Below are 16,558 nucleotides of genomic sequence, written 5' to 3' on the forward strand. Positions count from 1 at the left end.
ATGGTGCATTATTAAAAATTTGAAGTTCTAAAGGAAGTTAAGATATATATTCCATTTAAGTTCTAAAGACCTAGTAAATCCAGAATATAATCTTGTCTAAACCAAATAACTAACATTTGGTGGACTCCTAATTATAGAACTCCTGCATACCCTTAGTCTGTGATATCACAGCCACTTAAATAGTACACATACATTTTATTGGGAGTATACAAATTCAGTAAAGTATCGGCGTTAAATAAAATTAGAAAAGAGAAATAGATGGGAAACAATATTTGCTGGATTCTGCAATTTATACAAAAACCCACTTTTTAAGCAATTCACAGGAAAGAGGCAATAGAACAAAGTCAGTAAGAAAGCCAATTTTAGTGAATACTGTACATATATCAATTCTACCATCTACTCTAACTTCCAGAATCCTAAGATCACTTCCATGTCTTGATCTTTTTTCCAGCTATAAAATTGAATGATAAGCCCTACCATTATGGAATATACATAAAGCAATCAAAACTCCGCCTAGGACTTACTAAGCACTAACTATGCTTTTGGCTTACTACTAAATATGCAGAGAAGTGATCAATCAATGGAATTCTCTCCAAACAATTACAGTTTAAAAATTTTGTGTTGACATAAATAATAAAGTGACAGCTACAAAACAGACCCATGGGCCAACAAGATGCTCAGTAGTAGAAAGGTGCTGACTGGCCATGCAAACCAGATCTAAGTTTGATCCCTGGAACCCACATAAAAGCAGAGAAACTATATACACACATACATACATACATACACACACACACACACACACAATTTTTCACATGTAAATTCTGTAAGATGTTTTTTAAACATCTCCATTTATGCAAAACCAAACTTTGATTCCATAAATGTTATTTTTATACCTGTAAGAAAATGTAGAGGAGGGGTTGAGGATTTAGCCTAGGATGCACAAGGCCCTGGGTTCGGTCCCCAGCTCCAAAAAAAAAAAAAAAGAGAGAGAGAAAATGTAGAGGAGGGCTGGAGAGATGGCTCAGTGGTTAAGAGCACTGACTGCTCTTCCAGAGGTCCTGAGTTCAATTCCCAGCAACCACATGGTGGCTCACAACCATCTGTAATGGCATCAGACGCCCTCTTCTGGTGTGTCTGAAGACAACTACAGTGTACTTATATGTAATAAATAAATCTTAAAGAAAAAACAAAATAAGAAAATTTAGAGGAAAAGGCAGAATATGAAGCTTTAAAACATACTTGGTATATAAGAAAACTTTCAACTATTATTCTCTATTTAACTCTACTGTTTAAGCTTTCTGTCAACATTTACTATTAACCTAACAAAAAAGTTAATAGACCTTTAAGATTACAACAACATAAAATTGAACACTACCAACAATTTTCTATTTCTGGTAGGAACTTTTAAAAGGTTTTCTTTGAAGGATGTTGTCCTAATCCCTGAAACAGAACAAAGCATATCCATTTTATATCTTAGAGAAGTTCTAGTCTCAATATTCTATGAAGAGTAACTGAGGTTTTGTTTTGTTTTGTTTTTCTATTATTTTTTTCGGAGCTGGTGACCGAACCCAGGGCCTTGCGCTTGCTAGGCAAGCGCTCTACCACTGAGCCAAATCCCCAACCCCAGTAACTGAGTTTTAAACCACTTATCTGAAATATATACAGAAGGGCTGCAGAGTTCAGTGTTAAGAGTGCTTATCTAGCATTTAAATTCAATATTTAATTGAATATTGGCTTTAAATTCAATATTTAACATGAGTAGAAAAAAAATGGAATACTTTAAAATAAAAAGACTGAGGTTGGGGATTTAGCTCAGTGGTAGAGCGCTTGCCTAGAAGCGCAAGGCCCTAGTTAGGTCCCCAGCTCTGAAAAAAAAAAAAAAAAAAAAAAAGAGACCAGAGAACTACAAAATATTCACTCTGTTTACCTTACATTAAGTAGGTCCACAGTCAATCACCAACAATTCCCACCTTGTGGGTTGCAAGCCCAACGGGGTCGCACAGCAGATATTTACATTAAGATCTATATCAGTAGCAAAATTACAGTTGTGAATTAGCAACTAACTAATCCGATGGCTAAGGTTAATCACAACACGAAGTACAGTATTATAGGTGGTCATGGCATTAGAAAGGTTGAGAATCGCCAATCTAGATGAAACCAATGACCACGTAAAAGGACACTACAATTGGTTGCAGCTCTTCTTAATAAAAGCTTTGTTTGTTCTACGTGAATCTATAGTGGAGGAGGAGGAGGAGGAGGAGGAGGAGGAGGAGGAGGAGGAGGAGGAAGGAAAGAAGTCAGGCCTGCACAGGAAGAAAAAAATATCTAATGAAAGGGGACTCCATGAGAAAGGCATGTTTCTACATGCTTGTGATCAATCCTAGAAGCTGAGGCAGAACTGACACTGAAGCTAGTTTGGGCTAGTATTAAAGACCTCGCCCCTCCCAACCAAAAACAACAACAACAAAAAAAACAACAAAAAAACAAAACAAAACTAAGCAAACAAGACAAATAAACAAAAGCGGATGGAAACCCAGTGAAGAGTACTTAATATGCACCAGATCTTAGATTTAATTCCTAGGACAGCAAACCAACAAGCACACACTCCGATTACAAGAAAACACACACACACCTGGATTATATGAAAATCAGAATCAGTTTGTCAACCATAAGCCATTAACAGATATTTTCTATTTATCGAGGAACATATAAAACTCATTTGTGTACATAGTTTTTCTGTGTACAGATACACAGAACATGTATGTGTGAACATGTGCACATTTCTCTAAATATAAATCAATCTGTAGGCTATAGGTAAATCTGAAGCCTCTCCTCATCTTTTAAGGCAAGCCCCCTCTTCTAACCTGGCTCAGCTAGCCTGAGATCCTCCAGTGGTCTCCATTCCTCAGCACTCGGATCACAGGCTGTCATGCTGTTTTACTAGCCCCTAAGCATTTAGTGCATGGGTCTTTAACATATACAAATGGGTACACACAAAGATGAACCCACAGGAGATAAATTCTGAGGTATTATCCTACTGTTCAAACATGAAAGACAACACTTCAAACAATGCGAGCATAAAGTAAAAACCAACGTGTTAACTATTTGGAAATACCAAATTAAGCCTCTCTCCTTCCCCACAAGCCTACATGTGAAATTAAATGTAAAAACAAAACAAAGCAACAGAGCACAGCCAAGAGGTTAAAAACAACACAAATGCCCACCTGATAAACATGGAGACAACCTGTGATTTATACGTACAATGTAGTGCCCTCAACCTTAGAAAGGAAACACTATCCCACTCAACACAGATAAACCCTGACGACTGATGAACTGAAGTAAGATAATCACTATTTGATTCCACTCTTTTGAGCTACATAAATAGAATATATCTAAGAAACAAAAGGTCAACAAGCACAATGTAGAGTTCTTCAATAGAGTACTTCTGACTTTCCAAGATGAAGAAGTTCTGGATCTGTTGCACAACAATGTACATTTTCCTGACACTATTTAACTGACACTTGAAAGCTGGCAAAGATTTTACTTAGCAATATTTATAATTTAAGAATAAGTTAGCTATCGTAAGAGGTATGAACTGATTTTAAGTTCCTAGGCATCATATAAAGAACTGACCAAACTCCTTCCTAGCACACTGGCTGTCCGTTCCCAGCACCCACAGTCCCAACTCTAGGGACCCAGGCTTCTTGGGGGCTCCATGGGCACAAGGCAAGCACACCATATAAATGTAGGCAAACGGTCATACATATAAAAACGTTTCTGAAGAAAACATAACATACACATAAAGGAAACCTGTATTAAGTAACTCTTTTAAAGACTGATTTAAGAACATGGTTTTTCCTAACAGACTTCTAAATCCAAAGTGAAATGAATGATCTTCACAAAATGTAAGTCAGAATATTTCTGAAGTCAAATCCAATGTGTTAAAATGCATTTAAATTGGCTGTGGTAACACACACCTTTATTCCCCGCACTAAGAAACCCAAGGGAAGAGGATTTTGAGTTTAAAGCTAACTTGGGCAATATGACTAGACCCTATCTCAAACAAGCCCCACAAACACAACTTTCTTATAAAACATTTTTTGATAAGCTTATCGTTTCTGGTAAAATTTGAATGAGCTTACAGAAAAAGACAGACTATACTGCTCGCAAAGAGTGGCATCATAATCAAGGGCAGCATAGCTGCTTTACAGTAGGGAAGACAAGGAGAGCATCTGACAGACAGTGTTAGCCCCGACAGTGGCCGCTTTGGAAACTTTAAAAACTGGCACAGAGAGGAAAACACGTGGCGTAAAAATCTTAAAGGACAAAAATAATATAGTAGACTCAACATGACAATTTAAAAACTCAATTGAATAAACTAAGTTAAGTTGTCATGTAGAAGATAAAACATCAAAATCAATAGTGTTCATACTTTTAACAATAACTAATGGGGTTGGGGATTTAGCTCAGTGGTAGAGTGCTTGCCTAACAAGCGCAAGGCCCTGGGTTCGGTCCCCAGCTCTGAAAAAAAGAAAAAAAAGTAACTAATGAAGAGATATAAAGATACAATTCATGATGGCAATAAGAACCATAGAACAATCCACAACAAATGTTTAAAAGCTGTATGAAAACTGTCTAATTTGCCAGACATAGTGGTACAGGACTTAAGTTTCAGCAATGGGATGGCAGAGGCAAGCGGAACTGTGAGTTCAAGCCCAGCCTGGTCTAATACATAGGAAGTTCCAGGACAGTCAAGGCAGCAGAATGAGACCTGGGGCTGGACATGGCTCAGCAGCTAAAGAGCACTGGTTACTTTTCCAGAGGATCTGGATTCAGTTCCCAGCACACACATGGCAGCCCGTAACTATCTGTAAGTAGTTCCAGGGGATTTACATCTTCGCACACCAAACACCAAACACCCATACACATAAAATTGAATTATTAAAAAACAAAACAACAACAACAAAAAAAAAACTACAACCCTACAAAACTGTTTAACTTTAGTAAAGAAAGACGTCAAGTCTGAAAAACAAAAGCATGTTGTGTTTATGTGTTACACAGCATGGCATAATGCATATCCTATCAAATACATAAAAATATTTGTGGCAATTTGCAAAAGATAATTCTAGAACATATCTGGCAGGTTAGAATCCAAATTCCATCAACTAGTCTGAACCCTTGGGGGCTCCCAGAGACTGAACCACCAACCAAACAGCTAGCATGGGCTGGACCTACCCAGCCCCATGTGTAGCAGATATGCAGGAGCTGTTCTGAATTCTGTTACCTGTCTATGGATCCCCTAACTGGGCTGCCTTGTCTGGCCTCAGGGGGAGAGGATGTGCCTAGTACTGCAGAGACCTGATGCGCCAGAGTCCGGTGATACCCAGGGGAGCCCACCCACCCAGAGAAGGGAAGGAGGAATGGAGAATGGAGTTGTGGGAGGGGGAGACTGGGAAAAGGGGGATGTGGGATGTAAAGTTAATAAATAAAACCTATGAAAAGAATTCCAAACAAGATCAATGACTGACAACTGTCTTCTAAGTCATTAAAGCAGCCTCAAGTACTACACTTAATCATATGAAACCACAGAAACTCCTGATTAGTCACTTTATAAAAGCAGCAATTTCTGGAGGATGAGGAGACAGCTCAGTGGGTAGAGGACATGCAGTGCAAGCATGATGGGCAGAGTGGTGTTCCCATCACCCATGTTAAAGCCCAGCAGGCAAGCAGCTCATCTGGTAATCCCAAAGCAGACAGAGTAGATACCTGGAACAAGACAGCTAACTAGACTTCTAGGTTCAAGTAAGAACTGCTTTCATACAGAGGAAAGCAATCAAGGAATAGTACATCCTGAACCTCCACAAACACATATCCACGTCATCAGTACAAATAAACAAGGCACACAGGCAAACAAACACAAGTGAGAAAACACACACTCTCTCTCTCTCTCTCTCTCTCTCTCTCTCTCTCTCTCTCTCTCTCTCTCTCTCACCTTTTTAAAAAAGTGTTAACGGACTTTAAAATCCACTCAAATATTTACTGCTAAAGCTTAGTGAAGGATCAATATGGGACTTGTTTCTCATCTAGTCAATTTAGTGGTAGAAATGGAAAGGTGTAGAAGAGCAAGTCTCCCTTAACAACCTAGAGAGAGCTGAAGAAGCTACTTTGAAACTTCAAGAGCACTGGCTGCTCTTCCAGAGGACCTGTGTTCAATTCCCAGCAACCACATGGCAGCTCACAACCACCTGGCATTTTAATTCCAGAGGATCCAACACTCTTCTGATTTTCATAAACAACAGGCAAGGAAGCAGTGCACTGACACAGATACAGGTAAAACACTCATGCATAAAATACTAGTTAAAAATTTTTTTTTCAAAATACAGAAAAATCAAGAGCCAAGGGAAGAACAGCCTAGGTAAAAGACTCAACACACAAAAAAAATAAATAAATAAATAAATAAATAAATAAATAAAAAAAATCACAGGTTCCAAGATAAAAACCTTCTACCTCAGAATGACAAAAAGAAGGATCAGACAAAAGGGTACAAATGATATGAGGGCAATGGAAGCAGCCATTACAAGTCTTGCAGACCAAGTTAGAGGCTTCAATTTTAGTCTGTAATGACCAACATTTCAGAAAGAGTAGCCACTTGTTAAATGAGAACTGAAGGAGCTATTGGGAGGAAAGATGGAAAGGGAAAACGAAGGACGAGGGTAAGCTGATGTGCCAGGTAGGGACCAGAGTAGGACGCTGTGAGATCTAAGCATGTTAACAAACTGCACTAATAGGCTGGAAGCAACAGAAGCAAACACGGAGGACTCAGGGGTTGGCTAGGAGGGTCTATGCTTTCCCTTCCTGTTCCCCATCTTGTCGTTTTAGCAATGGAGACCATCCCATGAGACCAGGGGTGGGGGTGGGGCAAACTCCCTATAGCTCACCTTCTACATGGCGAGGATAAGCTAGTCTGAATGAAGCATCTTTTTCAAAAGTAGAACCACAGCTCAGCTAGGCCAACAAGATTATTTCAGACAACCAGTAGAGACATTTTCTCTTATATTGTTAGCTAAAAAGACAAGGTGATCCTAGAACTTTGTAAGATATTAATTATCCCCCAAAGTCCACAATCCTTCTTTTAATATAAAGCCAGTTTCCCATAAACTTTATCTAGGCATAAAGCCAAATAGCAGCAACCAAATACTAATTTATAAAACTAAGTTCTGACCAATGGATATAAACAAGACAGCATTTATTATCCATGGCCTATCCTTAAAAGGACAGCCGCCTATGACCATCCTTCTGTTTCCTATTCTTTCCAGGCCACATATAAACTCACTAAGGTTATCATACAAATACGATAGTCAGTGGTTCAAACAGCGTTCGCTTTTTCACAGTTCTGTCTACAACCAGACTACCAGCAGTTTGGTTTCTCCTGAGCCCCTTGCCTTGTTTGCAGATGATAATCTCTTTCTTCCTTCATCTTTGCACAGCCTTCTTTGTGTGCATATGTGATTTCTGTAGCTAAACTTCCTTTTATAGGGAATCAGTCAAACTGGAGTAGGACCTCTCCAGATGACCTGATTTAACCTTAATTACTTTTTTAAAGGCTTTATCACTAAACACAGACATAGCCTGATATAAGATTCAGTCCTGGTCATCTGGAACATAGACATTTTGGTAAGCTATATACTACACTAGATTTTTTAGATCAAATCGACACTGCAAGGTAGAGCTATCAGAATGTTCTGTGCTGATGGGAATGTTCTATGTCTGTACTCTTTGATATGGTTGCCAATGGCCATACATGACTACTTAAAATAAGTGTAAAATTTAATCAAAATTATAAACTCAAACTCTCAGACATTAGTAACCACACATTTCAAGGGCTCAGTAACCAGTGTCTGCCATACTAGGCAACACAACTTCAGGGGTGATTCAGTAAGTAGTTAAAGACAGCTAAAATTTAGATATGTGGATGTCTATCCCTGGAGTATCAAAGAAAAGAAACAGGAACAAAACACTCTATAAGAACAAAAAAACCCACTCTACCCTGTGTGGGGCACATGTCTGAGTGTTTTCACACCAATCATTCATATAATTCCTAATACAGCAATCAGAAGGCATTAACCTAAACTAAAAAGTCACAGAGCCTGGAAAGTTCCAAAATGGAAAGCAATGGCCCCTAGTTATACTTTGGAAACATTTTGGAAATCCCTTACCTATTTATACTAGCAAAGAGAGCACAGTGCATGTCTAGTAAGTACACAGCTTTGAAGAGAGCAGAAAAACATACTGAAGGGTGCTAGCTATGTATCAATCACCAACAACAAAATCCTAAATTTAGCTACAGAGAGCAAGCAAAGACAGCCTGTGAAAGCAATACTAAGGGACCTAAAGGAGCCAGCCACAAACTACAAGAGGCCCAGTGGTCAGTTACTTCTCAGGCTAAACAAGGATGCTTTGGTGCTCTAGTCAGTAATTCTGTGACTTAAAGCAATTTTTCTCCTACCAAACAGTAGCAAAGATTGGCCTAAGAAGCGCTGCTTTCCTACCGGTGACGGCTTCTGATGAGACAATCTAACCAGATTAAGAAAGGAGGGCAGCACCCGGTCTGTTGCAAACAGTATCTTCAATCACATACTAATGTATTCCTGCCTTGAGACCTTGAAGATGTAATCCCTAGACAATTAACCAAGTATAAGTGAGGGTGATTTTTCTTAGTAAGCACGACTTACCCAAATGAGCTCCTAAAAGAGATCTTGTTCTTGCTACCAAAAATGGCACTCTGATCAAAAGCTGAGTCCATAATTGTTCTCCCCTCACTATTCGTTTCTAATGTCTGGGGAGATTAACTTCAGCCTTTGGCCACGAGTTCCAGCCTGCTCACAAACGTGATTCCTAACTGCCTCCCAGACTGGCTTTTCTAGGCAGCCTTACCACCTTATAAAACAACTAATTCCCTTGAATCTCTGAATGCTACCTAACTAACTATTTACCAATCATATATAAATCTCCTACCTGTTCTGCTTCTCTGATTAATTCCTGACTGATAATTTCCTCAAGTAGTCAGGAAACAAGGGAGAAGGGTCAGAAGACTAGATGTGCGAAGAAAGGTGGATGGGTGTGGGTGTGGGTGTGGGTGTGTGTCCAGAGTCTGAGTTCAATTATCAAGAACAAGTTTAGATTGGAGGTATACATTTTAAGGTGACTGACTGGCTTATAGACAACATAACAAAACAGAAGATGAGACAAAAATCACTTAAGATCAGATTCAAGACAAGACACGAAAGAAGCAGTAAATAATCAAAGAGTGTGCAATGATGTGGGTAGGGGGAAGTTAAACCATCAAAAGACTAGCTAGTAAATACAGAAACCAGAGGAAAAGAAATAAGGGCAAAGTTCTCTGAAGAAGCAAGACTTGGCAACTCATATAGAAAAAGAGTAGAGGAGAAATTAACAAAATAATCAAATCCTGTATCTAAAAAAGAGTATCAAGTTTTCTCTGGAAACCAGAATACTTACTACCGAAAGAAAAACTCTAGGAAATCTTTACATATGGGATCAAGGAAGGTCTCTTGTATGGAGTGTTCTATGAGTCATAAAATGATATAATTTACTAAGCAAAATACTGTTTTCATACTGTGAAAATATAAAGAGAACATATGGAACATAAAGAATATTAATAGCACCAATAAATCACCAAGAAAAAAGCCCAATGTAAGGAATCAAAGATGAAATTCTCAAAAGCAATCTAAACAGAAACAAAACCAGTCAATGTTAACACTTATGAAGATAAAAATGCTATTTCTGGCCAGGCAGTGGTGGCACAGACCTTTGATCCCAGCACTCAGGAGGCAGAGGCAGGAGGATCTCTGTGAATTGGAGGTCAGCCTACAGAACAAGTTCTAGGATACCCACCCACCCCCCAAAAAAAGAGCAAAAGAAAATCATATCTAAGGGCATTCTCATACACTTCTGATTATAAGTTTAGGCAATTAAACTAAGAATTAGAATCCAATTAAAATACCTTGGATGAATACAATATAAATAGGTACAAATAAATTCACTTTAAGATATGCTGTTCCAAACATTTTCCAGATTAAGTAGCTAATACGGAATATTTATGTAATATTCATACTTAAAATTTGGATTCATGAAAATCAAACAGATAAGACTTACACAGCATACACTACTGTACTGTGGAAGACATAAAAAGCAAAGCCAAGCTTCTGCCTTCAGACCTGATAGTCCTAAAACTCTAGATATAAACTGCTGGTCACTTAAAGGTAAAGAGTCACAAGGAAAGAGAGAGAGGTGGCACTACTTATCATGATAGGCCTCCTGTTACCACTTATTTTCTCGGAGGCAGTTTTCCAAATAAAGGGATGTCAGATCAATAGATCATTCCGAGTAGCTACTAAAAAGCTGAATATAAGCTACAAGTCTACGGGAAAAGTTAAAAAAAAAAAAAATCCAAACCAAAATAAATGATTATATAAACCTTATCCAGACTCCAAGTCAACAACCTCTATTTTAAAGGAAATATCTTTCTTTTAGCATAATAAAGAATAAATGAACTATAAATGAATAAGCATGTTTGGAATCAAACGCAGGTTAAATACTGTTCTGACACTCAGTAGACACACACCCTTCACACAGTCACTTAAAGCTCTTTTAAACTAGTATCTTGCCTGTAAAATGAATGTCTCAGGACTACTTGAGGGAGTCAGTTCTCTCCTTTCTATCTTGTGAGTTCCAGGAATCAAACTCAAGTCATCAGGCTTCACAGCAAACTTGTCCTGTTGCAAAATTTTTAAGCTTCTGAAACTCACATTCCTTAAACAGAATGTATAACCATTTAACCTCATTCCTACATTTTCTCAACCTGTTTACTCATTGATACATTTTTAATTTACATGTCTTTTAAAAAGTTTATCATTGCTTACTCAATGCAGACTAAGCATACAGTAGGAACTCATTTTTAAGTAATAAAATAAACATGGTGCACCTACTTCAAAGGGTTATGGAGACAGTAAAATGAGAAAACATGAAAACTTTATTCATGCCTTTCACGTTCTTAACAATGCTATAAAGTAGGATCCATTAATCCCATTTATATATAAGAAAATGAACTAGAGAGGTTAAGGTACTGAACCAAGACCACAACCCCAGTAAGGGACGGGTCAAAGAATTGAATACAAACTCCACACACAGTCCACACTCATAGCCATTAGCTAAGTCTTCATACACAACGGGCACTCAAGTACTACTGTTTAGTATGTTGCTAGAATATGAGAAGCAAAAAGCACCTACTAGGCATTCAACAGCCAATGATGATTAACTTGTTTTCTGTCTCTAGGGAAGTTTCATAACTCAGTGTAATTAAGAAATTAAAAGACATTGCTGGCCATAGTGGTGCATCTTTTAATCCCAGCACTCAAGAGGGCAGAGGCAGGCAAATCATGGTGAATTTGAGGTCAGCCTGGTCTCCAGTGTGAGCTCTAGGACAGAAAGAGCTATACAGTCAGACTTTCAAACAAAACAGGGGTGGGAGGGTGTTGGGGGTTGAAGGTGTTAAAATGCAAACATCAGCTACTCCCAGGCTCTAGATACAAGAAAGAAGGAACTCCACTCATATTTCCTAAATGAACTCTGGATTCTCCCTAGAACTGATATTAATTAACTGAACAGTTCTATATGCTGTCCCTTTTTATTTCTTTTGTTTTTAATCAAACCCTCTTTAACTAAAAGGAAATAATTAAGAGAGAAAGATTATCCATTTTATGTATGATGCTACTTAGCTGGTGAAACAGAACCAGGAAAAGAGTATAGGCAAGTTTCTCTGAGCTAATCTGACTTCATGCATTTACAGCAGAGGAACCTAACGTCTTCCTAATAAAAACATTAATGAAAGAAGAAACTAGTATCAAGAATCTAACTTAGAGATAGCCCCCCCCTTCTCCCTCATCCTCAACCCTACCTCTTACAACAAGTTTCCTGGTCCTGCAGAACCCCTCAGTACTGTCAGCACGGACTCACTGGCCTCCATTATCTAAAGTCCTTCACCTAAGTTTATTTAAAAACCACACCTTTCCTTAAATATAGGTAGAATTGATTGATTCTTACAACACTTATATTTTATGTCTTCTTCTTCAACACTGCTCTTGAACTCAAGCCCTACCTTTAATATTTCCCCCCTCTGAACTGTGCTTCAGAGAAAGCTGCTTCCAATCATGGCTCAAAGTGTACTCAATAAAATGCAATGTTATTTCTGAAGTATAAACTCTTAAATGAAGTATAAACTCTTTCAATTTCACCTTTTTCTTGTAAATATTTAATTTAATGCAATGTACAACCTGCTTCTATGTTGGGAAGCATAGTTTTGATCTTTACTTGTCAGGAGCCCATTGAAAGCAGAGAAAAATCACACTTTCAACCTAGAGCTGAAATCTTGTGTCAAAAGAAGGGAAGAGAAGGAAGTTTTCCATCTTTTACACGCTTTCCAGGTGCAGCTGAGACCATGCAAGCATCAAGACAGTGCCATCCGACCTGACATACTTTGGAGATACCTACTCTAACTGTAACCAGGTACTACCACTCACAAATAAAGCTCTTACTTAAATCCACGTTTCTCCATTTTCTCCTCTTTCAACAGACAGAATAACCAGCAAACACTTCTTCAAAAACCATATATTATATTTTTGTCATGTTAAATCACCCTGCATGCTTTCAAGTTAGACCTGCAAAAGTATACACGACCATATTCCCTCCTAATCTTTGGATGATTTTTACTGGAGAATTAGTTCAAGGATCAGATTATTAAACTGTGTAGGCTAAAATAATTTGGACAAAACAACCAGAAAAAAGTACATTTCCCAAGTCCTGAAGTTAAACTTCTGAAGACATGTCAGGACAGTGAAAGAGAAAAGAAACTGTGGCACACCCGCCCACCCACCTGGCTTAAGTGGAGCAGACAGCACCCTGAGCTCACCCCCCACTCCCTCAGAGCATGGGGCCAGTGCGGAAGGAAACCACTTCTTTCTACCCTGCCCATTTCTCATACATACTCAAGGGCTCAGTTTTCTTACGTGTATTTCATCCAACACTGACAAACCTACTGCTTTACCTGTGCAGATGACAGTGCAAAGCACAGTAAGGACCAACACTGTCTTAGTTGGTCAAAGTCAATACAGCAATATTTACTTCAAATGAAAAACTCAGACCTACAAAATTAACATTCCTACAGGTTTCAAACCATCTACAACTTAAGGAATTATTAGGCCATAGACAAAACTACCTAGGTAGGTGCAGTTTGTAGCAGAATACTTCTTTTAAGTATGACACTAAGTGTATGACTTTGTTCCAAACCAGAGCTTAATGTTAGAAAACTTAAAACCTTGCTACTGGTGTTTTCCTCACAACTGCTAAACATCAAGTCCAGCACCAGTTTTTGAAATAGGTCAGAAGGGAGACAAAATGAACCGTTCACTTTCAAAATGTACAGCTCTCACTGGGTCTCTAAAAACCTTGATGTCTACTTTTGCAACTATTGGACACAACTAGTTTCCTTTAAACCTTGCTGTCCTTAGTTTTAAAATAAAGAGCCTAAGCTGCAGGAGGAAAATCCTTCCCACTTCTGAGAATTATAAAACTGGTTAATTCTAAGCATCAAAACAGAAGAGGATTCCATCACATCTTTCTCATCATTGTTTCAATATTAAAGTTTTATTTTCTCTTTTTGTTTGTTTGATTTAATGGTGTCTAGGGCCTTAGGCCTGCTAGACACTAAGCCTTGTCTTCATTGCTTATAATGAAGCCCAAGCAACACGCTGCCCCCAAACAATAAATAAGCAAGCACAAACTACCCATACAAATTCACCACAGCAGAAATAACAGAAGGGATAAACTTTGGGGTATGCAGTCCTACTCAGAATTTTTTCTATGTAGCTTCATCTAATCTAAGGTTTAAAACACTTTTTTTGTCTTATTGCTAACAGGTGAGCCTCAAGTCCCTTTCCAAGGACTCTACTTAAACAGAACCTGGAAAGGAAGAAGAAAAGAAAATTAACTCAAATGCAGACTTTTTCCGGGCTCTAGGTTTAGGAAAGGAAGTAAGTGGCAAGCAGTACTTGTGGATAATTCACTTAGTCTTCTCTCCCAGAACAAAGTTTTAATCAACTTTTACAACTTCTTTCCTCTGCTGCCCCAAATTATTATTTCCTCCATATTAGGGTGTTTAAAGCTTCCATTTCCTAGTATTGACAGGAGGGTCCCTTCTAAAAGAGCTAACAACTGGTAGATCGTAGTTGGCTATCAGTATGGTTCATTAATCTTTTGGGTTAAAAGGAATAAGGTCCTACAACGCCGCCTGTCTGTAGACCCAGGAAAAACTATAAAGAGTTATGAAACCAGATCACTAGGACATAAGGCCTCCCTGTCCCAATCACAATCAAACCTGGGTGCAAAGCAGACGCTTCTTCCCTACTTACTTTACAATAAATAAGTAAGGCTAACTAATTAATTAAATAAAAGAGGGACCTGGCTTGATTATTAAGGGAGAACCTGATGAAGCACTACATATACGCGTAGAGCACCAAACAAGAATTTTTATGTACTAAGCCATTTGTAAACGCATACGTATGGATGTAAGATCGGCTCATCCAAAATCTTTCATAAATCGAGTAAGTGATGATCACTTCAAGCAGCCACAAGTTGAAAGAAAGAAAGAAAGAGAGAGAGAGAGAGAGAGAGAGAGAGAAGCCCTGCAGCGAAAACAGTATGGAAAAGTACAGCTTCTCACGTGTCTCTCCCAGATACAAATACTTAGCTCCGAGTCCATTACAATCTTACCAGCCCTCCAGAATCGCTCTCCGCCGCCACCTTACACTGACAGAAAACTACCAACCTCGCAGTGGGTCCCCCAGAGACTCTCCTACCTATTATCTTACCCCTCCCGCTTTAGCTCCGCCCCCGCCCCGGGAATGAGGTGGCCGTACTGGCCCCGGAGAGACCACCCTCCTGCCCCAAAGTGCCACCCGGGAATCTAACCAATCCCTCCGCCCTGAACCCTGTGAAGAAGCATCCTAGGCTAACAAGCTCCTCAGCAACTCCGTGCACTCTCTGGTCCTCCCACCCCCACGTGTCAGCTACCCTCCCCCACATTCCCACACCTCACGACTCCGGGCCGAGCAAAGAAAGGGGGCAGGCGAAAGCCTGGTCCCCAAGGCAGATCTTAAGCCCCCGAGGGCTCGGTCCCACCGCAAGTCCCCTCCCACCTTAGGCCCTTCACGGTCCCTTCCGCCCTCCTCGAGGTGAAACCAGGCCCTTGCCTCAGAAACCTCCTCTTCCTCGTCGTCGTCGTCCTCCTCTTCCTCGCTGTTGTTGCTGCTGGTGCCGCCGCCGCCTCCTCCGCCGCCGCCGCCGCTGTTGTCGCTGTCGCTGCTGCTTTCGCTGCTGCTGGGGGGTCGGCAAGTCCGGTTCCGCTTGGCCTTGTGGTGCGGCTGCTGCGGTGGCTTCTTCTTCAGGAGCAGGTCGCAGACTCGCACCATCCCACGAGGAGACGAGGCCGAGCGAGCCCCGCCGCCGACCTCCGCCGCCGCGGGGGGGGCCGCCACTGCCGCCGCCGCCGGGGGGCTCCCTTCTCCCTCAGCCGCCGCCGGAACCGTCGCCTTCTCCATCCCCGCGGGAAGAGGGGGGGACGCGGACGGGGGAGGGGCGTGGGGGCTCCGCTCTACCGCGACTTCGGCCGCGCCGGGGCCGACACAGCGCTCCGGGCCGCCGCCGCCGCCGCCACCGCCTCGGTCACCTCTACTGCCGCCGCCGCCGCCGCTCCGCCAGCTCTCACCTCGTCTCGCGATACTAAGGGCGGGGAGCTTGGCGATGGGAGGGAGAGAGGGAGGGAGGGAGTGAGCGGGAGGGCGAGGGGGGGCGAGGCGGAGCGCGAACGCCGTGCCCGGGAAAGCCGAGCAGGCGTCCGGAAGGAGCCGCTGGGGAAGTGCGCCTAGAATGGCTTCCGCTGGGGAAACCGAGTCTGAGCCGGGACCGCAAGCCGGGGCCGCGGGAGGGCGGGCGGGCGAGCAAGCGAACGAGCGAGCGCCTGGATGGCTTGTCTTCTCCGCGTTACTTCCCCCACACACAGCCCTGCAGCCCTCCCTCCTTCCTTCCTGGCTTCTGATTAGAACGCAGCCGCAGGCGGAAGCGCGAGTGACGCCATCAGCCGGCGCCCCAGCGGCCGCGCGAGGATCTCTGCCTGCTTCTCCAAAGTGCAGACTCCAGGGCCGCGGAGTAGGGTCCCCCACGAGCGTGCGGGGGTGCAGGGAAGCGGGGGCAGTGGCATGGAGAGCAGCGGGCCCGGGCTGAGTGGGAGGCGAGTGCGGAAGCGTGGGGCAGCTGTGCGAGCAGGAGGCCTGGCCTCCAGATCCGGGAGGTGGGGCCTCGCCCCGGACCTCCTGGACGGACTTTCCTGCCTGGCCATTTTCTCCACCGCCTAAGCCAGAGGGCTTTGGATCTCCGGAGAGAAACTTCGTGAAAGGAGAGAGAGAGACTCCTGCCAGGTCCAAAA

At 41.5% G+C, this 16,558-nt stretch overlaps 1 protein-coding gene across 7 annotated transcripts in view; it reads right to left on the reverse strand.

Annotated features, from left to right (window-relative positions):
* The window catches only part of Ankrd17 (ankyrin repeat domain 17), a 134,372-nt gene extending 118,225 nt beyond the window's left edge, over window positions 1-16,147 (reverse strand). For 3 of the 7 annotated variants that reach the window (XM_032916152.1, XM_032916148.1, XM_032916147.1), the window contains exon 1: window positions 15,327-15,674. In XM_032916152.1, the coding sequence (XP_032772043.1) occupies window positions 15,327-15,674 (348 nt within the window). Of the gene's footprint in view, window positions 1-15,272 lie in introns of all 7 variants that reach the window. The other 4 variants (XM_032916146.1, XM_032916145.1, XM_032916151.1 and 1 more) reach the window with 2 other exon arrangements.
* Window positions 16,148-16,558: the final 411 nt, after the last annotated feature.

The sequence above is a fragment of the Rattus rattus genome, chromosome 11 (assembly GCF_011064425.1).
Source record: "Rattus rattus isolate New Zealand chromosome 11, Rrattus_CSIRO_v1, whole genome shotgun sequence".
NCBI lineage: Eukaryota > Metazoa > Chordata > Mammalia > Rodentia > Muridae > Rattus > Rattus rattus.